Source organism: Cercospora beticola, chromosome 1, assembly GCF_033473495.1.
Source record: "Cercospora beticola chromosome 1, complete sequence".
In the NCBI taxonomy this organism is placed as follows: domain Eukaryota; kingdom Fungi; phylum Ascomycota; class Dothideomycetes; order Mycosphaerellales; family Mycosphaerellaceae; genus Cercospora; species Cercospora beticola.
In genome coordinates this window covers 2,894,937-2,917,547 of record NC_088935.1, presented here as the reverse complement: position 1 = coordinate 2,917,547, position 22,611 = coordinate 2,894,937, and the positions used below count along the sequence as shown (strand labels likewise).

General features: G+C 53.4%; 8 protein-coding genes across 8 annotated transcripts; 4 read left to right on the top strand and 4 right to left on the bottom strand.

Moving 5' to 3' along the window:
• Positions 1-2,080: 2,080 nt before the first annotated feature.
• RHO25_001157 (uncharacterized protein) lies at positions 2,081-2,446 on the bottom strand (the record flags this gene model as incomplete). The annotated part of the gene is made up of 1 exon (XM_065602082.1): positions 2,081-2,446. One exon carries the CDS (start codon positions 2,444-2,446, stop codon positions 2,081-2,083), a length of 366 nt encoding a protein of 121 aa, XP_065458154.1.
• Positions 2,447-2,807: 361 nt separating this feature from the next.
• Positions 2,808-5,753, top strand: RHO25_001156 (uncharacterized protein; the record flags this gene model as incomplete). Its single annotated transcript, XM_023593766.2, has 1 exon — positions 2,808-5,753. The coding sequence occupies one exon, from the start codon at positions 2,808-2,810 to the stop codon at positions 5,751-5,753; it is 2,946 nt and encodes a 981-aa protein (XP_023458119.1).
• A 1,538-nt stretch (positions 5,754-7,291) lies between these two features.
• RHO25_001155 (uncharacterized protein) lies at positions 7,292-9,188 on the bottom strand (the record flags this gene model as incomplete). The annotated part of the gene is made up of 2 exons (XM_023593765.2): positions 7,292-8,625; positions 8,711-9,188. 2 exons carry the CDS (start codon positions 9,186-9,188, stop codon positions 7,292-7,294), a joined length of 1,812 nt encoding a protein of 603 aa, XP_023458116.2.
• A 4,057-nt stretch (positions 9,189-13,245) lies between these two features.
• On the bottom strand, positions 13,246-13,922 carry RHO25_001154 (uncharacterized protein; the record flags this gene model as incomplete). Its single annotated transcript, XM_023593764.2, has 2 exons — positions 13,246-13,622; positions 13,688-13,922. The coding sequence occupies 2 exons, from the start codon at positions 13,920-13,922 to the stop codon at positions 13,246-13,248; spliced, it is 612 nt and encodes a 203-aa protein (XP_023458117.1).
• Positions 13,923-14,207: 285 nt separating this feature from the next.
• On the top strand, positions 14,208-15,425 carry RHO25_001153 (uncharacterized protein; the record flags this gene model as incomplete). Its single annotated transcript, XM_023593763.2, has 4 exons — positions 14,208-14,401; positions 14,465-14,533; positions 14,622-14,846; positions 14,903-15,425. The coding sequence occupies 4 exons, from the start codon at positions 14,208-14,210 to the stop codon at positions 15,423-15,425; spliced, it is 1,011 nt and encodes a 336-aa protein (XP_023459207.1).
• A 324-nt stretch (positions 15,426-15,749) lies between these two features.
• On the bottom strand, positions 15,750-16,504 carry VMA4 (V-ATPase V1 sector subunit E; the record flags this gene model as incomplete). The annotated part of the gene is made up of 2 exons (XM_023593762.2): positions 15,750-15,900; positions 15,957-16,504. 2 exons carry the CDS (start codon positions 16,502-16,504, stop codon positions 15,750-15,752), a joined length of 699 nt encoding a protein of 232 aa, XP_023459206.1.
• Positions 16,505-16,928: 424 nt separating this feature from the next.
• RHO25_001151 (uncharacterized protein) lies at positions 16,929-18,482 on the top strand (the record flags this gene model as incomplete). The annotated part of the gene is made up of 1 exon (XM_023593761.2): positions 16,929-18,482. One exon carries the CDS (start codon positions 16,929-16,931, stop codon positions 18,480-18,482), a length of 1,554 nt encoding a protein of 517 aa, XP_023459201.1.
• Positions 18,483-18,936: 454 nt separating this feature from the next.
• On the top strand, positions 18,937-22,488 carry RHO25_001150 (uncharacterized protein; the record flags this gene model as incomplete). The annotated part of the gene is made up of 1 exon (XM_023593760.2): positions 18,937-22,488. One exon carries the CDS (start codon positions 18,937-18,939, stop codon positions 22,486-22,488), a length of 3,552 nt encoding a protein of 1,183 aa, XP_023459200.1.
• Positions 22,489-22,611: the final 123 nt, after the last annotated feature.

The following is a 22,611-nucleotide window of genomic DNA, read 5'->3' as shown; positions in this document are numbered from 1 at the left end:
TGCACTGCTGGCAGCCGTTGCGGGATTTGGTGTGCGCCTTTCTCTTTTGCGAAGAAGGTGGCATAGCTTCAGTGCCAGAGAGGAGAGTTGATGGATGCAAAGGTGGTAGTGGCCGTCGATTTGGCTTGCTGCCTACCCGGCGAGTCGGCGGACAGAGCCGCGTAGCGGATTTTCAGTTTCCAATTTGGACTTCATCCATGTCCACATCTTATGTCGCTATCCTCGAAGACAATAGTCATTCTTCCAACAATCCATGAGACCTGAGAGGCAGTACCATTACAATCGGTGCGTGGGATGGGACGGAAGTTTCACTTCACAAGTCAAGTTTTCAAATATCACGTGACTCAGCCGGGGACAAGAGTTTCCAATTTCAATTGCGTAGCAACAAGACTTTCGATAAGGCTCAAGTCGAAGCCATCCATCTCATATTCATAACAAGGAACCAGTCTTGAGGCTCACGACTTATGGCTCAGCAGGACCGAAAAGAAGGCTGCCGGGGCCAATTTCATAAAGAGCGACGATAGACACCGTATGCATGCAATGCTTACGTACAAGATCTTGGCCGTTGATTGGCGTGTGGAGTCGGTCCGAACTGTACCGGTCAAGCTGGCCTCAAACCTCATCAATGCTTGACCCGAAGCAGCTTTTTCCGTCAACCACTCGTTGCCTATCTACATATTGTACTACCTCAACCTTTACGGCACGCTTTAACGGTCGTATGGTGTAGTGGTTATCACACGTTAGTGCCTCTTACGTCCATTACATGTTGAATACCTCTAACAATTCGTCCAGTTCGTTTACAATCTCGATGAATCCGAAGTGGTCGCGAGTTCGATCCTCGCTATGACCTTTGGCGTAGACGCAGCAGCGTTCTTTTTTTGGTGTCGATACGTCCACTGGTTGCTGAGATATACGCGTTTGAAGTTGAGGTGAAATATTTTTTCTTGGCAGTGTCACCTGGTCTTGCACCAGCGAATGCACCTGCATTGTGTTCGCTGCCTATGCTTTGCTTTTGTGCTTCTACAGCTTCTTGCATCACACATGCTTCGCAAGAACGTGCTGTGCTGGGGGACCCTAGGGGTCGATTATGTCGGACCCGCATAGTAAAGCCTCTTAGCACAGGATCAGGACATCGCCACAAAGAAACCGTCTTGCTAACAATCACAAGCTGGGAGACTTGGCAAATTTGTAGGTCTTTTCTGCTAATCGTGGATAACCGGGTGACCGTACTTCCCTTGAAGGATATGCTTTAGTGTAGACGAATTCACCTACGATCAATGCAATGATGGGGCCCTTCGGCAACGACAATGGCACGAGTCTTCTTAATGCATTCTCAGACTCTGGGGCCTTCAGTTTCGGTACATTCGGCTTCAAATGAACAGAGTTTTTGAAGTCTTCCACATGTGTACAGTGTTGTTTCGGGAAAGCCTGCTTCGCTTCAAGCTGCATAGCTCTTGATTCTGTTTGGCTACGGAGGTGCTTGGATTGCATGGCTTAGTTGTCGGGCTATCGAACTGCGTGTCCCTGTCTCAGATCGTAAGCAGTCTCTACATCATTCTATCCGATGCACATCCCTCCGCCTTCTCCTTCCGAACCTCCTACAACTGGGAGTCTGTTCGTAGCATCAGCACCAAGACTCTAGAAATCCACAGGCATGATCGTATGTACTCAGGCAGTCCGCAATAGCAAAGAGCCACATTCGATATCAATGAATTCTACGTTCGTTCCGCGACACTGTTCCATTTAGAATTCTGATACAGACATGAATATGTTGTGGATCTCATTTGATTTCCTATCTTTCTGCAGCGTGATCAGGCTGTCTCTCAATTGAACATGCCCAATGTGACCAATATGACTCGGCCCAAGCCGATCGACATCTCTGATGGAGCGGAATCTTCTGTAGCAGGCTCAGCGTTGTTGATGAAAAGTTGTCGTGCCTGGCTGTGCGTGCCCAAGCCAACAAGCAGAAACCCGCATCTCATTCAGTGGAGAAAGAGAGGCCTCCGATTGAAGCCTTGCACCACATCACTCATCCATAGCCTCTGAAGCATCGCCGGCATCGTCCCTGGCCCCCTTCTCCTTACTTAGTTGGTGGAGGCGTGCTGTAGTGCGGTGTGGCCTTCGCGGGATCAGTGATGGTACGAGAGGGTCCGCTGGCTTTCTCTCCGGCAGCAGCTTGGCCTTCCTCCGCATTTCCCTTGGCGCCATCTCCATCCTCCTGCTCGGCTGTCTCGGATTCGGCCTCCTCGACAAGCTCGTCCAAATCTTCTTCTGCGGCTCTCTGGGTATGCGCTGCTTCAACCTCCGCAAGAACGGTACGACAGTCTGCGAGTAACTGCTTGGCAAGGTCGTCGTCGATGAGGGTTAAGCCTAGTTCGGCGACGCGCACCGCTTCCTTCGCCATGTCAAGAGCATCGTCTGCGACTCCAGAGCAGCCGAGGACCATGCCTACAGATTGGGAACGTTAGCATGACTGCGGTACGCAACGAGAGGGTGTTGCTCAACTTACAGGCACGGGCTCTGATCAGAAGTGGCAACTCGGCGTACCCAAGAAGTATGCGCAAACGCGGAATGACAGGAAGAATTCCACCTTCGAGGGCGAAATGAAAGGACGCACGTCCCAGCTTGAAGCTTGCGTCTGTGTTTGCTGCTGAAGGACTCAGAAGAAAGCGCGCCTCCCACTTTGCAGCTTGGCTCCCGAAGTCACCGGGAGAAGTTGTTTGCGTCTCGAACACGCTTCCGCCGTGCAGTCGCGCCTAGAGCCAGGTCAACGGGCACAGAAATTTCTTGTCTCCGTCGAGCAAGCGATGTGTGATGTGAAGCAGGTAGAGATGCACCTCGAGCAGGTTGTTTCTGGTGCAGCAGTACAAAGCCGCAATATTGTTGCTGGTCGATGCAGGAAGGAAGGCAATGCCTCAGCATGGAGAACCGAGTTCAAGACTACGGACAATACTGATCCACCGCACTATGTCCTAGTGCCATACTCCACTCTTCCCGAGGATGCTTCGGCTAAGGACAAGGACAAGATGCATCAGGAGCTGGTCCGTATCTACAACACCTGGCCATGGGAAACCGATGAGGTGGACATTCCCCTCAGACGGGAGATCATCGCATCCGCAGCTTCCAACGTCCTCGCGCAGCCACGACAGGTTGACGATGTCACCCACAGCAACACGGTCACATACCAAACGAAAGTCCACTACATCGACCAGGATACTGGTGCTCACAAGAGACTCAATGTCTCTGCTACGGCTACTGATGAGCAGATGAGCCAAGTCGATGTTCCTCGTTTGCCTGTCATCAATGTTCGCAACACTGGCTCCGGCACGATCAGCCGGCGCGATCCTGACAACCCAACATATTTGCCAGCGCCAACATTCGAGAAGAAGAAGCTTGGAAAGAAGCAGAAGTCATCACGGGCCTCCCAACAGAAAGCCGAAGATGCTGTCTATTGGTTATCTGCTCAGCTTCAAGGCCTGATCACCACGGAGAGTCGCATCAAGGAACTGCAGGTCATGTATCGGCAGCAGATTGGTCTGCAGAGAGGGACAGCCACCCAACAGGGTATGTATGGCGGCGAGGCTCCATTGTATCGGACCTCAGTCTTGAGAGCACGAGCCTGCAGCTACGTCTCTCCCACTACGAAGGTGTACGGAGATCTGGGTCTTCCAAAAGGCGCACTCCAACTCACTATCCATTCCATGAATGCAAGCCGCACGACTCCGGTGCTGGAAACTATTGTCCAGCTCTTTTGCGCTGGTCAGGACATTCGATTTGCATGGATTGAGGCCGCGAAGACAGCTGACTGTGTCAACAACGACATCGCCGATGGTGTGCCTCCCTCGTCGCGATGTGATTGCGACGACACTTCTGGCAACGAGATGCACGTTTGCGAGAGTTGCACGCGGCCTGTCTTTTGCAAGTCACGCAGCTATGACAGTCTTGGTCGACTGGTCTGCCCAGCCTGTTACAGACGTGACCAAGCCTCGTTCATGAGCAGTCACTCGTCTTATCAATCTCTTGCATCGTACTTGGCGTACAAATCTCTCTGGAACAGCTTCAGACGGAAGTGTGCAGTCAGAGGTTTCGATCCACAGGAGAAAGAGTGCAAGTCCATCTTCGAGACCGCTTGGACTTCGCTCCAGATGCAACTGCCAAACCATGGCAAAGTCAAAGGCCTTCCAGAAGATCAGCTCACGACCTATGTGGACCAGTGGACTGGTCTTACGCACGATATCGGCGAGGAGCGGACCAACATTGGACGCAATCCATCGCACCGTCGATTCGTGCCCTTCGGCATCACGGTTGACGCCATCGAGAGACAGGGTCGTCCAAAGTATCAGAGTCTGAAGCATTCTAAGGACAACTTGAAAATCACATCGATCACCTGCCAATATGCGAAGGGACAATTCCTTCCAGGCGTCATCCACGAGATTGGCGAGTTCAAGCGGAAGAGTGACGAAGAGCAGTCCTCTCCACAAGCGCAACAACAATTGATCGACAAGATGACATCTATGGCACTGGTTGTGCTCAAGCGGCCTTTCATCAATTCGGGCAGAGGTGCTCTTATGGCGAAGTGGGACAAGATTCACGCTGAGTCTGTCGCCGGAGCACCTACACCGAATGAGCCCGGACCTTGGGAAGATGCTGCCAAGCGATTTGTGCATCCGCATAAGAGTGTCCCGGCATACGATCCCGCTGACACTGAAGGCAGCGCATGGAGCGGCGGTGTCTGGGAGAGCCTTCAGAAGTGCGCTCAGTCTATGGAGAAGTATTTCGGCATCACACTCCATCAGCTCAGTGATGGCACTCGTTGGATGGGTACAAAGGACAGCAATCCTGAGGGCCTCGACCGCAATGGAGTGGCGATCCTGTGTGATGAGCGCCTGGCTCGTATGCGCACAGTCTGCAACAAGAAGTGGCAGACGAAGGACACTGCTGTCACGCTGTACCTCGAGATCATATTCCAGTACTGCTGCTCCAACACTCCGAAGGCCGACCTGCAGCACTTGAAGAAGAAGTATGGTGATCGACTACACCTGCCGCTGGTGCTGGCTGTTTGTTCGCCACTCCGCTTCAGTGTCGCTCACCGCACTCATGGGTTCGGCATGCTGAGTGGCTGGGTCTCAGAGCTACCAACGGACGTACAGGAGCGAATCGACAACGATGGTGAGAACAACATGCTCATTGAGTCGTGGTATCTCAACAGTGCAAAGCAAGACATGACCGAGGAGTACTACCCTGTGCTTGACAACATCCTTTGCCACGGCAATATTACCGACAAGGCCATCTACAACCCCGGCACTGTGCCAATGCCAATCTACGGTAGTGAGCCTTCGACTGGTGAGCTCGACAACATCGAAGATACATATGCTGGACCCATGCTGGATGCAGCTGCGGTGTCTGACGATGATGGCACTGCTGCCGAGACCAGCGCGGAGCAAGGTGAAGAGACTGTGGGTGAAGGCCCTGGTGACGAAGATGTTGAAATGGGTGAGGGCACTGGTGTCATTGGTGAGCCTGTATCTCAACTGCAGCAGGGGGTTGAAATGGCTCGCAATACGGTTCTTGGGAACCCTCAACTGGCAGCATTGTTACAGAACGACCCTGAGCTGGAGGAGCTTTTGGATAACATGCAGGCTATCGCAGACGATCCAAGTAATCCTTCTGCACAACAGGACATGGATCAGGCGATGGGAAGACTCTACGACGAGTACATCACTCCAGCGACAGCGGGGATGCAGGACGACTGAATGTTGAGACGAGTCTGATGGTTCTAGAAGGATGGCGTGGAGACTCATGAGGTTGACAGATCTATCTTCTCCGCAGGGGAGGGTTTACACAGTGATCGGTTGGCAAATCTATCTTCTCTGCAGGGGAGGGTTCAGGCGGTGATTGGTTGGCAGATCCATCTTCTTTGCAAGAGAGGGTTCATAGAGTGATCAGTTAACCAATCTATCCTCTCTTCGAGAGAGGGTTCCTAAAGTGATCAGCGTGAAGTGTTCTCAGACAAGTCTCAGCAACACCATGGCATCTTATCATCAGACTGACCGGCAGAGGCTTTTACATGAGTGCAGAGAACGACATGAACTTTGGGGATAGTCCTTGATACGGTTGTTTGAACATGATGCCAGCGTCTGCGGAACGCGGTCTGATCTTGCACTTGTCATACCTCAATCGCTTAACTTCTACTAGACGATGTAGCTAATCCGTCTGATGATCGACAGACGACGGCTAAAGTCGATATGTGCTGGAGATGCCTGTATTGGTGTATGTTCATTTGCAAGACTGCCCGACACCTAGCTGCTGGCTCAAAGACGACATAGCTCGCTCATAACAGCACGACTCTGACGAAACCATGACCGCTAGACTACAGCTGCAGAAGTTGTGGTATTTGATTCTTGAAATAATGTGTATATTTGTGTCAGATTCGTCTTGAAGCGAAGTGAATGCTCCAGGACAGCATTGCACCTTCCTCAACAGCACAACTGCTGCGGAAACGAATGGGCTTAGCTACAGCCAGCCTTACAATAGAGATCAAGTCGAAAGAACATAGTCGGAACGGTAAGTGAATCTTGAAACGATGGGGCTGCAGGATAAAAACTTTACAAGAGCCAACTTATTGCGGACGCCAACTCTCGGGCTCGTAACAAGTGTTGTATGAGGCAGCATCACGATTATATACAGTGGCAATCGAACCGTCACGCCGACGAGTGCAGCAAAGTGATTTGGGCACCCAGCAGATGGAAGTTCAGATCACCACCTGGAAAGCATAGTACCCAGCATTGACCAGGAGGCGAGGACGTTGATGATGGAACTATGTAAATAAGCTGCTAATTACACGCATTTGACGGTATTGATTTGCAGTACACCTGTCGGCAGAATGACAGAAGTACGAAAATCCAAAGTTTATACCTCGTCGCAGCCTTGACGTAACGCTTGCCTCAGTTCTCGAGGCACTATCACTGGTTCGTCAAAGACGACACCGTGTGCCAACTCTTCTGCACGATGCAAAGCCGCAGGGCACGCCATCTTCAGCAGATGCGGGAAAAGTCAAGAGAAAGCAGCCAAGGAACATGACGAGGGAATTTTCGATGCAACGAAAAGTTGGCTTGGTTCAAAGCTGCATCATTACAGCATCACTCCAGACATCTCATCCTAGAAGTAACAGAGAAGCTGTATCCTTGCCAAACATCTCGCCAGAAATCTCCCAAAGATTCTGCGGGGTCTCATTCGCTATGCAAAACACCATCAACAGTAAAATCGCTCATCAATCGCGAGCCCAGCTCATTCATGAATCCATAAGTCGTTGAAGTGCCTCCTCATCCTCCCAAGGACCCTTCTCTTCCTCCGTAGCATTCAACACCCCCTCCGCTCTTCGCAGCGTCAAAACATCCAAATCCGTAACATAAGGCCCCCTCGGATCATCACTGTTAAGCGGAATCCGAACCTCATGCTCTGCATCAAGCATCATATCATCTTTCCATAACCGTCGTTGACCATCATAAACGCAGAGGACTCGCTTCTTCATCTTCATCTTATCAGGAGCAGCGCCCCACGACAAAGGATAATTTTTCCTTCGCTTGGATCCCTTTCCTGTCATGGCGCCAGCGAGTGCGACACCGTTCTTCGAAAGTGTCAAGCCTTTTCTGGGACCGGATTTTACTATTGCGCCATTTTTCCCTACACGCTTTGCGACTTTTCCGGTCCGTTTCCCGTATGTGCCATCGTTTGCGTCGTCTTCGTCACAGTCGTCATCAAGTTCTTCGTCCTGGTCGTAATTGGTCGATACGGTGAGATCGACTTCAATCGGAAGATTATGCCTTTCCAGTGTCGATTGGCAGTCTTTATCTTGTGATATTTCTGTGAGTAGCTTTTCGTTGTTCGCTTCGCTTGGTTCAGCCTGCTGGACCACGCGCAAAACACAATCGTCAAGATGCTCGTAAAAGTCCTGGGCGTTGGCGAAATTGTTGCCGCATGTTGAGCACATGCCTGAGGATTCTCGTGATGATGTGCCGGATTTCTTGCTTGTCGATGAAGGACTCTTCCTCCGCGCGTTGGGCGGGGTTTGCTCAACGCCATGCACTGATGTCAGATGTCTCTTGAAAACATCTGCTCGGTTGAAACTTTTCTCCGCCGCGCTTCCACTGCCGGGGCAGAAACCACAGACCATCGTCCCCTTGTAGTGCGTCAGAGTGTGTCGGTTCTTGTCGTATTTGCGGGCGAAGCCTTTGACGTAATATTCGCAAGTTGGGATCGGGCACTTCTCGGGTCGTTCTTGTTGATGGGTGAGCATATGTGCTTTCAAGTCCTTCACGTGTCTGCCGCAAGTTGCGATAGGGCACATGCCCTTGTTGGATTCTTCTGATGTGTGCGAACGTTGACTTTGTCGAGAGTGTACGGAGGACACAGAAGGTCTGCGTCCGTGCTGCTGTGGATATGGTTGCCATGTCTGAGGGGGTGATTGTGGCTTCGCTGACCCGGAACGATCGCCATGTAGCGATACTCGTGCAGGCAGTGGGGAGTTGTGTTGGAGAGCGATTGCTTGCGGAGATTGCACAGCAAGTCCTGATAACGAGTATTGCGCGCCAACTTGGGGAGAGAAAGGGTGGATCAGCGACGGATCTGCAACAAGTTGTTAGCTTGAGAACACTCTGCACCACCTGAATCGCAAGGGCGTCGCGGAAGGAAGATATGTACGATCACTCACCTACACATCCCTTATCCGTCACAGTCATCGTCTCGTAGTCATAACCGGTCGTGAAAACAGTATCATCATGCTGCCGAACAATGTCTGGGAACAAATTCATGCTCGAATTCCATTCACTGGGCTGGGCGTTCGCTGATGGAGAGGCCATCGCTGATGAGATTGTGCTGTGCCCAGAGTCCGAGGTCGTCGAGAAATGGGGCGGATTCGTGTGATCGATCGAATGCGAAGCGGATTGTGCAGGCGAACAGTATTGGGATTTAGTTTGCGCGGCTTGTCGCTCGTAATCGAACTGGTTGTAAGAGGCAAAGCTAGGATGTGACTGGAAGTGCTCGAAAGCTGTCGCATTCAGGTAGGATCGTTCGGCATAGGATGCTGTAGGTAGATACGACTGTTCCTGAGTCCAACTCTCTGGTTCGGGGTATAGGGTGAAGTCGTTGGAAGCCATCATGTGTGCAGGGTACTCGGCAAAGGTCGCCATGGTCGATGGTTCAGCACATGGAACAAGAGCGGGGCTCCGAAATCTACGTTGCCCAATCGTCAGCGACAAGGAATGCCTGGTGAATGGAGCGATGCATACAATCGACGTTTGTTATAATTGTCGGTCGAGTAAGAGTTGCTTACGCGTTCTTGGCGTGGGCGCAGCAGATCGCGAGCCCGGAATGGCGAAGATGAGCTGGTTGGTGAATGTTTCTGTGCGCAGGAGCAAAGCGCGACTGCGATGATAGTATAGAGGACAGCGAAATGCTGCTGACCAAGAACTGGAGCTTGAATTAGACGCGCTATGCATTGGGAGGCGAAGCCACGGGCTATGTATCAGATGATGGCACCGTCGCAGAGTCGAAGGATGCGCAGCACGAGCCACGCCAGCGCGAGACCCTGGTCCGCCTTACGACAGGATATGGCGAGGAGGGCAGGATGCAGCGCCTCAGAGAGGGCTTGCTGCTAGCGCCCCTGCAGGTGGGCATGATGCGTACGGAGCACCCGCAGGCAGAGGGACAGTGCCACAAGGCTCTCTTTGAGTTGGCCTAGTTAGCCCGCCGCCCTCTGCACACGAACCACCCGAGTCGTAGTCATCATACCGCTCCTCGCTCGTGGCCGTGGCCGCTTGAGAGGCCGCCCAACCCCCAGCCAGCCAACCTCTCTGCCCCGCGTGGTAGCCAACGGTGGCGATTGAAGCCCCGCATTGCTACAGTGCTGTCCGCGACTGGACATCTGCCATGGACATAGAGCGCCAAAGACCGACCGCGAGAGGCCTCCATCTCCATCTAATCCTGGTCCGGCGCCGAAAGTGTACTGTAGCGCTGGGATGGAGCTCGCCAAATGCGACGTGCTTCTTGACCTCCAGATCCTCGCATTGCACCACCCGCGGCCCGCCGTCGAAAGCAGAGGAACCATGTTGATGGGCGTGTGTGGGCACTGCGATTCGCTCGAGCTCGGCAGACCCGAGTGCTGGTGCTCTGCTCCATGCACATCGTCTCGTGCGGCAGACGAGGCGCAGGCGGTGGGACGTTCTGCATGAATTCTAACTTTGGGATCGCACCTTTCCTCTTTTGCCAGTTGCTCGTCCCATCCGCGTTAGCCCATCCTCTGGCGTGCGCAAGCGAGACTTGCTCACCGAATACCGTTGCTCTCGATGCGGGAACGTCGCAGAAACATTCCGGTGAAGCATGTACAGCGGGCAAGCAACATGCGTACATACTTCATTGCCTTGCGCATAAACGTCTTGCACCGCGACTGCTATGTGCTCCCCGACACCCCAAAGCGGACCCCAATCCTGCAGGATCCAGCAGAGGATTCGCGGGTAGGGCGACATGCCCATGGATGCGAAGCCGAAATCGCAATTCGTCGTGCACGTCGCCTGTATCATTGATTGCCCATGCCCCATGCTTCCCGCGTGATGTGCGCCCGTGCTGGCCCCGAATGCCGAATGGTAAAGCAGGACGGCGTTGCGAAAGGGAAACTCTCTGCACCAAGTCGCCCGACCGTGGATGCAGCAAATCCTCCGACTCCACATCTCATTTGCGAAGAGAGTTCACCAAAGGATTCGACGATGCTCCAGCAGTGTGATGACGGGATATCGGATATCGGACAGTGTCTGGGAACGTGACGAATATTGGGTGCATGGATGCCTCGATTATTGCTTGTGTCGTTGTGGCCAGCAAAATGACGCCACGGCAGCCACGTGTTTGTGGCTTTTCGCGCCCGTCGGTCGTCCCGATTGCGCTTTCTCCACATTCATGCGAGGTCAAGGCCGCCCCGAAAACATGGCATGATCGCTCGACTGCTGCTCTGTCCTCTGGGCAAGCATCACCTGGATATCCACTGATTGCAGATGATTGCAACTCTCGGCATTGGTTGCGGAAAGCCTCGAAATGGGCCACTTGTTGGTCTCAAACCCACCATGCCTGAAACGTGCAATGATTGGTCTCCTACAGATTGACCTCTCACAGCAACTCGGAGGAATATCAGAATTGCTGACAGTCAGCAGCGTGCGATCAACACTCACTCATCAAAGGACCAATCTGCTCGGAAGGTGGGCAGGCCACTAGTCGAAGGCGTTCTGCCGCCTTCTTCATCCCTGCACTAACCACGAGGTGCCTTCAAACGTGTTCCAATCACGCTCCCGAAGGTTGTGTAGACAAGCCATTCGGCTACCGTGTCAATGCATCAAGAGAATCCGTCAGACGGCACTTTCATCACACGAGCCATGGCATGGACTGCTGCACCACTCAGAAGACCTGCCTGGATGCGTACCTGCTCTTTGACCTTTCTCTCGCATACCGCTTCTTTGGCGCGGGGCGTCGGACCCTGTATCAAGACTGGCCGTGATCCATTCAATGGAATGCAGGAGCCGAGCTCCTGCTTCTGCAAGAAGTAGGAGGTACCAGCATTCTTCACCGGTCACAGCACAGCACTTTCCCTGTCACTAGCAACTTGTGCATAGTCGTGCATACTGTCTCCAGCCACGAATCTAACATCGAGGCAATGATGAGCGAGAGAGCAATCATGCGTGGACCTGCGAATAGCAGTGTGCATTATCGAGGCATGTGGTGTAGATACTGTACGTGCAACAAGCCCCTGCGTCCTTGTTCTGGCGAGTTGGTGTCACGTCCTATTACTGGCGTTTGTCACCAGCGACTAGGATACTAGCCTTACTGTAGGGCTGCATCGACGATGCTGCGATGCAACATCAAGAGTGGACAACCCACTCGTCGCTTACAGGCAAGCACAGTCAACAAGCCGTTACATAAGCACGGTCTTAAGAGCTTTTCATTCGAGAGGCATGCTGGTCTGCGACCTAGTCAATCTCTCCCACAGGCCGAGTTCCGAGACCAAAACCACCAGTTTGTAAGCTTCCCCTCCATAGACAACTGGAGCCCTGCGGAGATGCTTTCAAAGACAGGAACGCGGCATCATAGTTCAAAGCTTGTATGCTGACTGTTTACTTTCCGACACGAAAGCACATGCTGCGTGTCGATCTTCACCAAGCAGAGAACTCAAAGTTCGCTTCCCGTGGATCCATAGCTTCCATAGCTGTTGCAGGCGAATCCGTAGCAGTTCGGGCCCGGGCCACATTCGTCGACCGCGCCCGCACCATTGCTGCGGATCAGAGAAGGCTAAGACAAAAGAGACATGTGTGCACAGCCAAAGAGATGCAGAAGCTGAATCTTATTCAACGCCTCTGTCGATCGTCTTGCCATGCCCTAATTTGTCGGCCAAGCGCGCAGATGAGTGCGGGACAAAGAGTACTACTAGCATGTGATAACCACTCGCATCGAGCCAACGTGAGCGGGTCTTCGCCGATGGAGTCCATGACTCTGCAGATCCCATGTCCTGCGCACCATTGCTTTGCCCTATCTTCATGGGCCTGGAGTTCGCTGTCGACGATGCAAGATCCGCCCACTTCTTCGTGTCGACAATGGGCCGCCATTCAGATCTGACTTCTCTCAGGAAGTAACCCAGGGCCATGATTATGCCGACCGGCTCGCCTTGACGTTACCACTTCAAGAGATAGCGTACCCTAGTAGATGTGTGAAACCGGACGGGTGTTTTGTGTGAACTGCCATTTGTGGCACAGCCCAACACATCCTTCGTGACCCGGTTGAGCTGGTGCCGTAGGTCGCGAGCTCATCCGCAAGGAAGCATAGCCTGCAATGGATCTGAGCAGTTCTGCTCGCTCTGAACTTATTGTCCTCCTCTTCACCTCCAAACGGACCGTGGCTCTCATCTGATGTTCGATCAATCGGCTTGTGATTCCCATCAAGTGTCTCTGGCGCTGCAGTGACAGGAGCAACAATTGCTATGGAGAATGATGCTTGAGCAGAGGTCTCCCACTTCTGTCTGATCCTCAGGTTTGTCAGGTGTCTCGGCAAGGAATCACGTCCCAGCTTCGTTCTCCTTGAAGAGAGAACTCGACCCTCTCGGCAAGCTGACCGAATGGCACACTTTCTGTATGGGTGATATCAAGCCGTGAGAGTACAGCTGCGGACTCGCAGATGAAGGAGTCCTATCGCACAGACTTCGCGGCGAGAAGCTCAGAATGGCCTACCAGCGCAACTGAGACACATTCTGTGGTCGCCTAGTACAGCGCACATATCGCAGACTTGTCGAGAGCAGCCCTCGCATCGCGTCTCATTCTCCACGATGCCGTTGTCCAGATCCATGGCATCGTCTGGTCGTACATTTTGGTCGCAATCCTCACATGTTATGACGTCTGACGGAATTTCGACTCTCGAAGTTCGGACAGTCATTGGTGTGTCGTTCGAACGCTGCCCTAAGTTCCAGAAGGAGTGCAGAGTTGTTCGTTGTGTAGGAGTCTCGGATGTCATGGTCGAAGTGGCAGGCGCAGAAGCCATGGGTGCTGCGTGAGGGAATTGTCTTTGTGCTTCGAACAGTCGATTGATAGTTTTGGCTGTCCATGGACAAGTCAGCAAACGCGGTTCACGCGTGAGCAGGGTGGAAAGGAGCCAGACATACCACAAAGCTGCTCCTCATCTGGGCGTGCTCGGTGGCGTTTACGCGTACGGCTGTTAAGATGCGAGGGCGAGTCTTCGTATGTTGGCCAAGACCACGTTGGTTTGGTCAATATGGCGTCGACAGGCTTGGACTGGTGGTAGAAAGATGACAGTGGACTTGACTGCATCGTCACGTCGCTGCCGTCTGAACCTGGCGAAGAGAAGGCCGGCGAAGATCGTTTCCGCTTGAGTGCCATTGTGCAATGCGCCCTGGCTGTTATTCTATATTCTGTGCAACAAATATGGCTTGAAACAGATGTTGCTCGATGGAGAGGTGTAGTATAGCAGAGAAGAATGTAACGAAGATGTGAGAGGCGAATGGAAGACGCGTGCGAGAACGCGTCAATGCGCTCTCTCCGCGTACAGGGCTCTCTCGGCCAGCCACTTGCATGACATAATCGTCATTTCCCCCACCAACATCCAAGCACATGTAACTGCATCCCATCGAGACCCCAACAGCAGTTCTGCCATCCGAATACACCATGTCCAGCGCCCCAGTCGTCCGTCAGGCCAGTCATGCTGGGTCGTGGTACTCAAGCTCCAAGACCCAGCTCGATGCGCAACTCGAAGGCTGGCTATCAGCCGTGAAGCCGCCAATTTCTGGCATTGCTTCACAGTCTCGTGGTCAGTCGTATGCGGAACTGCCAGTGCCAGGGGCGCGGGTGATTATTGCGCCGTATGTATAGATATGGACAAGAGGTTGGTCCGTGTCGTGTGAGGCTGCTAAACTCGTCCGCAGACACGCTGGCTACTCGTATTCTGGGCCAGCAGCGGCATGGGCTTACCAGTCTTGGGATGTCTCGAAAGCGTGCGTTTCACAGCTCATCTTCCAAACAGGTCATCGCTTGACCTTGCTACAACCGTCCGCACCAGACTGCATGTGCTGACTGCAGTAGCAAGAGAGTGTTTCTGCTCGGGCCATCTCATCATTATCCGCTGTCTAAGGCAGCCTTGTCACGATGCACACACTACGCAACTCCGCTGGGAAACCTCACCGTTGATCGGGAGACCACATCCAAGCTGTATGAAAGCGGCTTATTTGAGTGGATGAGCCAGTCAACAGATGAGGATGAACACAGTCTGGAGATGCACCTGCCCTACATCTTCAAGATGCTTTCCAAGTGCGCAGCTCCATTCCGCAGCCCATCTCCTCATGATCGCAACTGACGCACAGCAGGTCCTTTGGCGAAGACGCTTCTGCTTTGCCACCTCTGATTCCAATTATGGTCGGCAATACCTCGCCCTCGACCGAGCGCAAGCTTGGGCATATCTTGGCCGACCATCTTGCAGATCCTGACAATGCCTTTGTGATATCCTCCGACTTTGCACATTGGGGAACACGATTCAGATACACGTTCTATAAATCTTCTTCGGGAGCCCCTACCAGACTCAGCTCGTCGGCCCAGGCCCCGAAGGAGCCGCCAATTCATGAATCGATCAAAGCAGTGGACTTCGAGTGCATGGCGGCCTGTGAAAGCGGTAGCCATGAGAGCTGGCTGGAGGCCTTGGGGGAAACTGGAAACACAGTCTGCGGCCGACATCCGATTGGCGTTATCATGGCTGCTGTCGAGGAGGTACGGAAGCAACGTGGCGATGACTCGATCGGAGCTTTCAAGTTCGTGCAGTATGATCGAAGCAGCTTGGTTCACAAGGTGAGCGATAGCAGTGTTAGCTACGCTAGCGCTTTCGCTACGATCTGAGCGGACAGCCGTCCCAGAACGCAGACACAGAGATTGAGCGAACATGTGTAATGCATGTGGTCACTCATGCAAATGCAAGATAGAGGTTACAAAGGCTTGTCTGTCGCAGCACACTACTACAATGCGTGGTTGCAGTTGGTACTATGTGCAGTTTTACATTCAAATCTCCCTGACATGGTAGAACCTTTCCATCCGCGTCCTGAGAGAAAGATGCAGCAAGAGCGGATTTTTCGTACGACCAATGCTGCAAGTCTCCTCTCGTGAAGTATGCGCGCCCTTGTATGTCTTGTTTTGTAGCTTTCGGCAAAGGTCAAACAAGATCGCCTAGTCTTTGAATCTGCGGTTCGCGTTCTCGCCAAACAAAGTCGCCCTCACGGCAGGCAGAGCATCTGTTTCTAACAGGTGCAATCGCTCCTCGAATGTGTTGTTGATGTCGATCTTGCCAGTGCTGTTGAGCAGGATGACCCCTCCAGCGCTGCGTGGTGTCAGTTGGTATCAATCGGGCACGTTAGCCGCCGCAGTGTTACTTACGAGTCCTCGGGCAGGCGCTCCTTGTCGTCCACCTGAATTTCCACATCATTCTTCATGTTCTTCTTGAACTCCTCCTTTGCCTTATCCGCAGCTTTCTTGACGACATCGTCATCCTTCTTCCGACATCTCAGTGTGACCTTCTTCTCGTTGACAAACGCATACAAGCCCTCGAGAATGAGGTCCTTGAGGACCTTCTCGTACTTGGACTTGTCCTTGGTGGCGCTTTCCGACAACTTCTTGTTGGCATCCTCAAACAGCTGGTCCAGCAGCTCTTGTCGTGCACTCAGAATGCGCAGTCGGGTCTTGTTGGCGAGGGTGGATTTGGTGATTTGCTGGCTCATGCCGGCCTGCGTGAACTTCTTCTCGTACTCGCTATCGATTCGGGAGGTCTCTGAGCGCACCAGCTTCGACTTCTCGATGCTGAATTCTTCGTCGGCCTTGAGGTGGATTTCTCGTGCCTTCTCCAGCGCCTCCTGCCGGATGAAGGCAGTCATCTTGCGGAGCTCGTTGTTGACCTGGTCGTCGGACATGGCGTGTATTTGCGACATGGCTGCGGCGCGACAGAGACCAGCTGTGGGACAGCAATATGCACAGAAATCGGGAAGGGCCTCAAATGCTAGATGAGTGGGCAGTGGAGTGTGGTCGGGGCTAGACAATGGTGCGTGTGGCTGTCAACGTTGCTTGCGGTCGGCGTGCACCTCCCAAGCTCCATTTAGCGCGTCATCAGACCTCCACGTACCTACATACATGTACCTGATCTCTTGACCCTTGACCGACTCTCTGTTATCACACTGCCACTGCCACGGAACGACGCCCTTCGCATCCGCTTTCTCGACACTATCCTGCCTTTGTGTCCGCGCTGCAGAACCAGCTGCACCCAGACAGCCAACGACCATGCGATAACACGCCTGTCTACCGTCTTCGGAGCCCGCAGACACACCACCGCCACCTCTGCCTCTGCAACGAGCGACGATGCGCGACGGCTTCTCCATGGACCCGGGCGCCGCCCTTGCCATGGGCGTTATCGTAGGCCTGGCGTCCACATGCGTTCAATCAGTCGGCCTCACGTTACAGCGCAAGTCGCACATGCTGGAGGATGAGAAGACAAACGAGTGCGACCGCCGGCCCCCGTTCAGGCGCAGGCGATGGCAGATTGGGATGTTCCTGTTCTTGATCGCGAATATCATCGGCTCAACAATACAAATCGTGGCTTTGCCGCTGCCGCTCTTGAGCACGCTTCAAGCCTCCGGACTCGTTTTCAACAGCATATTGGCTAGCCTGCTTCTACAAGAGCCTTGGACATGGAGGGCCGTATATGGCACTGTACTTGTCGCTACAGGAGCTGTGTTGATCAGCTACTTCTCTGCAATGCCCGAGCCCAGCCATAGCCTACAACAATTGCTGGTGTTGCTCTCCAAGCCTAGCTTCCTGGTCTGGTTCATTCTGTCCTTGGTCTTCGTACTGGCTGTGGTGGTTATGACTTTCTTCCTACGTTACCTACCTGGACACAAGAAAGAAACCCCGCGAGTGCAACTCGTGAATGGCATGGCATTTGGCCTGGTGTCCGGCGTGCTTTCCGCCCATGCGCTCCTGTTGGCTAAAAGTGCCGTGGAACTGGTCGTTCGGAGCATTACCGACAAGCAAAACCAATTCAAGACGTTCGAGCCCTGGCTACTTCTACTGGCCTTCCTCTTCTTGTCGCTGTCGCAGCTTTACTACTTGCATCTGGGCCTGAAGCTTATTTCCACCAGCATTCTTTACCCCTTCGTTTTTTGTATCTACAATATTGTTGCCATTTTGGACGGCTTGATTTACTTCCAACAAATGGACCGTCTGCCTCCGCTGTCTGCTGGACTGATTGCGCTCGGAACGGCACTACTGCTTGCCGGGGTCCTTGCCCTTAGTTGGCGTCTGCAAGATGACGATGATTGCGAGGAGCACCATCCACATCAAGCCGAGATACCTCAAACACTGATAGCGCCTGGCATGGGATTCGTCGGCGATCCAGACACGGAGTCCAGTGACGCTGATTCGGCTTTCGCGAACGACGAGCAAGATGCGGAGCATGGCGAGCATACGCCGCTCATTCGCAGATCGATTCAGAGAAGTCACACGACCACGAGCAAAACACCCGGCCACTTGTCCAGCGCCAGTCATGCGTCTCGCCGAAGGCATCGTGCATCAACGCTGAGGGAAGTCAGGGCGATATGGGAGTCGCTGGGTGATGAAGATACTCGCTACGGCGCTTGTGATCAGAGACCCAGTTCGGCGAAAACTGCTCCAAGCGATGATCACACCAGAGGAAGGAGATCTAGTCTGGGAAAGGCACAGGCCGACGCATCGATCGCGGATTCTGAAGAACGACCACCTCTGTCACGTTCGAGCACTATGCCAACACCGCACCACCGCGCCCGACGAAAGAGTCGCAACGCCCTGTTCTCGGATCTGCTCAATGGTGACTGGTGGGGACGGAAGAGGAAGGACAATGACGACGAGCGTGATGAAGAACATGACAGGAACGAGTAGATAAGCACGAACAAACCAATAAATTTATGCAAACAAATCAGCAACTTGAAGTTCTAATGCTGCGTCTTGCGGGGTTGAGATGCTCAGACTTTTAGAGAGCCGCACGAAACACTGGTAGGGCTCACGAAGGCTCTCGCGAGACGTGGAAACCAAATAAGTTCTTCACCATGCGCCCACCAAACGACTGCGTAGGCGTGTCTGTGTGCGCCAGGATGTGGCGTCAATGTCTGTCGATCGCCGACTCGACTAGCGCGGCCGCATCGAAACCCCTGCAGAGCCGGCTGCTTTTCCTCTGTGATGACCTCGCCGACTGCACCTCGTTCCGCCAAACCGCCACGGCTCTTGACGACTCGACAGACAACGGCAGCGATGTCGGTGATAGGCACCTTCAGCAGCGACCCGACATAACAACGCGCACTTGGGGGACGGCCTCGAATATCCAGCCGGTGGCACGATGGGTCAGCGCGATGCAGCCTCGAACATGGCCAAGGCATACAGCGTCTTCGTGCGGCTGGTGCTGCCGCCGTACACGATCCACTTCAAGTCGACGGGCTATATGAAAGATGTGACATTGGAGATGCTGGACAAGAAGGTGTGCAAAGAGATGCTGCGGAGAACCGCCAATGATGCGATGGCAAGAGAGGCCATTGGACTTGATGCCAAATTCTGGGAGGACCTCTGCACATTGCTCAAGGCGGCGATTCCGAGCCTCGAACGGAGGAGCTTCACCATCTGGGATCCCAGCAGTGTCGATTATGAAAGCACAAGTGGAGCACTGATTGCTTCCCACTATCCGGCCTTGTGGAAGGACCTCGAGCGTCTCAATGATCTGGTATCGATCAGTCGGAACGTGCTGACAGTGGGAGATCGTGTGCAAGATCTTGCCGCTTCGTTCAGCATCGATGCCGAGATATTCCGCTTGATCAATTGCTGTGTCCGGGTGACAGCTCGAGGCTACGATGGCGATGCAGGCACTGGAGACGAGGACAAATGGCAATGGATCGTGAATGCATACAAAAAGCTCCTTATCACCAGCCTGCAATTCCTGAACAATCTCGTAGCACAGAACGAGAGGCGAAAGCTCATGCTGTGGGTATCTCTGTTCGATAATACCACGGAATCGACGCTCGCTCCCGAGGATGTGCCCGAGACCTCCTCTGCTAGCTTGACCGACGTACCTTCGAATCCCACGTCGAGGCCGCCACATCCGCTCAGTAGTGAGGACTTTTTGATCGCGTATGGCACCAATGGGGTGGAAGAAGTGTGCGCAGATGGCGCACAGCCGCTATGGGACAACACTCCATTCTCAGATTACCCATTACCGCAAGAAGCTTTGGAAGGCAGAGAAAAGCTGCGTAATCGAGAGCGATTCGACGGCAATGGCTATGCAATGTTTGTGAAACGCTTGAAAGACCTGCAGGTGGAAGATTACCAAATGGAACGAAAGCGCAAACCAAATTATGCCGAAGCCCATCTGGAATTCCCAAGACGATGGGCCGAGTTGTCTGACGAGGACCACGAGTACTGGCAAAGCTTGTTTGATGATGCCATGGCGAAGTATCGCCAGGACCTCGCCGTGTACGAAGCCAAAATGATAGCGGTGACGGAGACTCAACCTGTGCTGCGGAGTGACGTACCCGTCGCTGAGCAAACGCGGCAGGTTGAACGTAAGATTGCGATGCTGGAGGAGCAGCTGGCTGAGAAGTACAGGTCAGAAAATGCAGATGTCGCGCCCCTTGAGCCTCCAGTATACGGCCAGGATGGACATCTGACTTTCGACAACGAGAGCCTGAAGTCTCGGCCTGTAGTCCCCGATGACATGCGAATGCTCTTTACTGCTGACGCTGGAACGAAGATACTGGAATCGGGCAAGGCGGAGTTGATGAAAAGACTTGAGGGCTACGACACGGGGTCTAATGCGCATCTCATCTCTCCAATGTCTCCGAAGAGCGAGCCAGCAGAGGCCATTCCACTCGAACTATCTGGGATTGATCCAGCATCCCAGAGCACGTCTCCAAACACCTCTGCAGTCGCACATTCGTCGCAACCACAAAACACAAGCGCAGTACTAGGCGAGGAAGAACCCGCAGATGAAGTGTTCGACGAAAGCGCAGGGGACGACGAGGGAGAAGAAGAAGAAAGCCAGGAAGCAGAGGACGAAGAGGAAGAGGACTACCCAGGATCGACGGAAGACGGCCGTGGGCTGCTGACTGACGTACCTCTCATTCTAGGTCCTTCGGAGATTGAAGTCCTCCCAATGCTCATTATGAGCGGCATAGTTCCGCCGACCAATCTACCTGCGGCATTGAGCGACGACGAACGCAATGCATTGATGAATATGCACACTGTGCGAACACATCTACTGCTGTCGCAAAGCAACGGGCGCAACCTCCTTCGCGAATTGCTCATCTTTGTCGCCGCTTGGGATCTGCGAGAAGAAGAGTTGTACTTCAAATTCATGGTAAAAATCATGGAAGCAATACTGAAAAACGGCCTGATGCCGTACGCATATCATGCGTTCAGAGACCGTTCACGATCGAAGGATATCATAAGTCCTGCTCAAGCTGTCATCATGAAACTTTTGACGTGCATATTCCGCGCCAGAAGCGACGCCGCCAAACATGCGGTGTCCGCCAACAATCACACCAAAGCCGGCCCTTCTGCTGGGCATACGTTGGCACATGCTGTGGTACCCTCGCGGGAAAGGGCATCGTTTCCACCAAACATGCCTTCAAGGGTCGATCTGCATATCCTCAATTTCATATTTACGGAGTTCCGGCAGCACATCATTCCACAGACTTGTGCGCTCATATTCTTGCAGGGACAGATCCATGCTGGGCGGGCTAGTCCAGAGGACTTCCCTTTGAATTTGTGGGACATGGAACGCATGTACGAAGGCGTGTATCAGTATCTGGAATTCTTCGCTGTGCTTACCGAAGAAGGCGTGTGGAAAGGCATTCTTGGCGAGTGGGAAATGGCGAGCGAGCTCGTGACGCTCCTGAGAGAGCTTGAGGGCGGCATCCCCAAGATGGGGTCGGTCATCCCGCAAATACCACGCCGAGTGTCAAGTCATCCTCCGCAAAGGGCGATGTCAGTCGACGCGGGTACCACGCATCATGCCTCGAGGGCGACTGCACAAGCGGCTACCAATGCAATACAGCACCCCATTCCAGCGCCCGTAGCAGTGGAACGGCCATTCGATGTCACTGCACCAGATCCGACACTGCCACCGTTGCCTGTACACCCTCCGACCAACGGTACAGGGCCGGTATTCGAATCAGAGACGCCCCTAGCATATCCAGAAGACAATTTGCCATCGCTCGCGCAGGACCTGCAGCACGACCAAGATGAGCCCAGCGACTTCGAGTGGCGCAATTTGAAGAAGCTCACTGTGCTCGTGTTATCGTCACTCATTTGGAAGAACAGGACTGTTCAAGATCAAGTGCGCAAATATGGTGGCTTGGAAGCTCTGGTTGGCTGCTGTAGGGCTGATGAGCACAACCCATACATCAGAGAACATGCTATCATGTGTCTCCGCTTCGCGGTTGAAGGCTGCGAGGAGAACTCCCGTGTCATCAAGCAGATGGCTGCCTCGCATCCAGCTAAGAGTCTAGAAGGGGGCCGTGTCACTGCTGGAGCGAAGGAGGCGGTCCCGAGCGAGATCCTGGACGAGAACAACAATGGAGTGTATGAGACGTTTCAAGACGGAAAGGGACAGATTGGACTTCGTCGAAAAGAAAGCGCGACCCAGTCGACGGCCCACGCGCCTACCGTTGGCTCGTCAAGTGCCGTCCCCAACCCTGCCAGTACAGGAGCGCAAAAACCCCGTTTGAGCTCTACCAAATTGACCGCAGAACGAGCAGCAGAACTCATGAGCAGTGCGTTGAGTAGTTTGCCTCTGGGGGATAGACTTGTCACCGACAAGCAAAAAGCCGATGCACTCGCAAAGCTCGATCGCGCATTCGAGAGCACGGAACGTGTTCTTGGAAGGGGGAAGAGAGGATGAAAGGCAACAGTGATGTTTTCAATGATCACATCCAACATTTTGAGATGCAAAGAGCGCAAAGAGGTTCGCTGAACTAATGGACGCCACGTTCGTATGGCCGGAAACCTGTCCAGAACGGAGTCC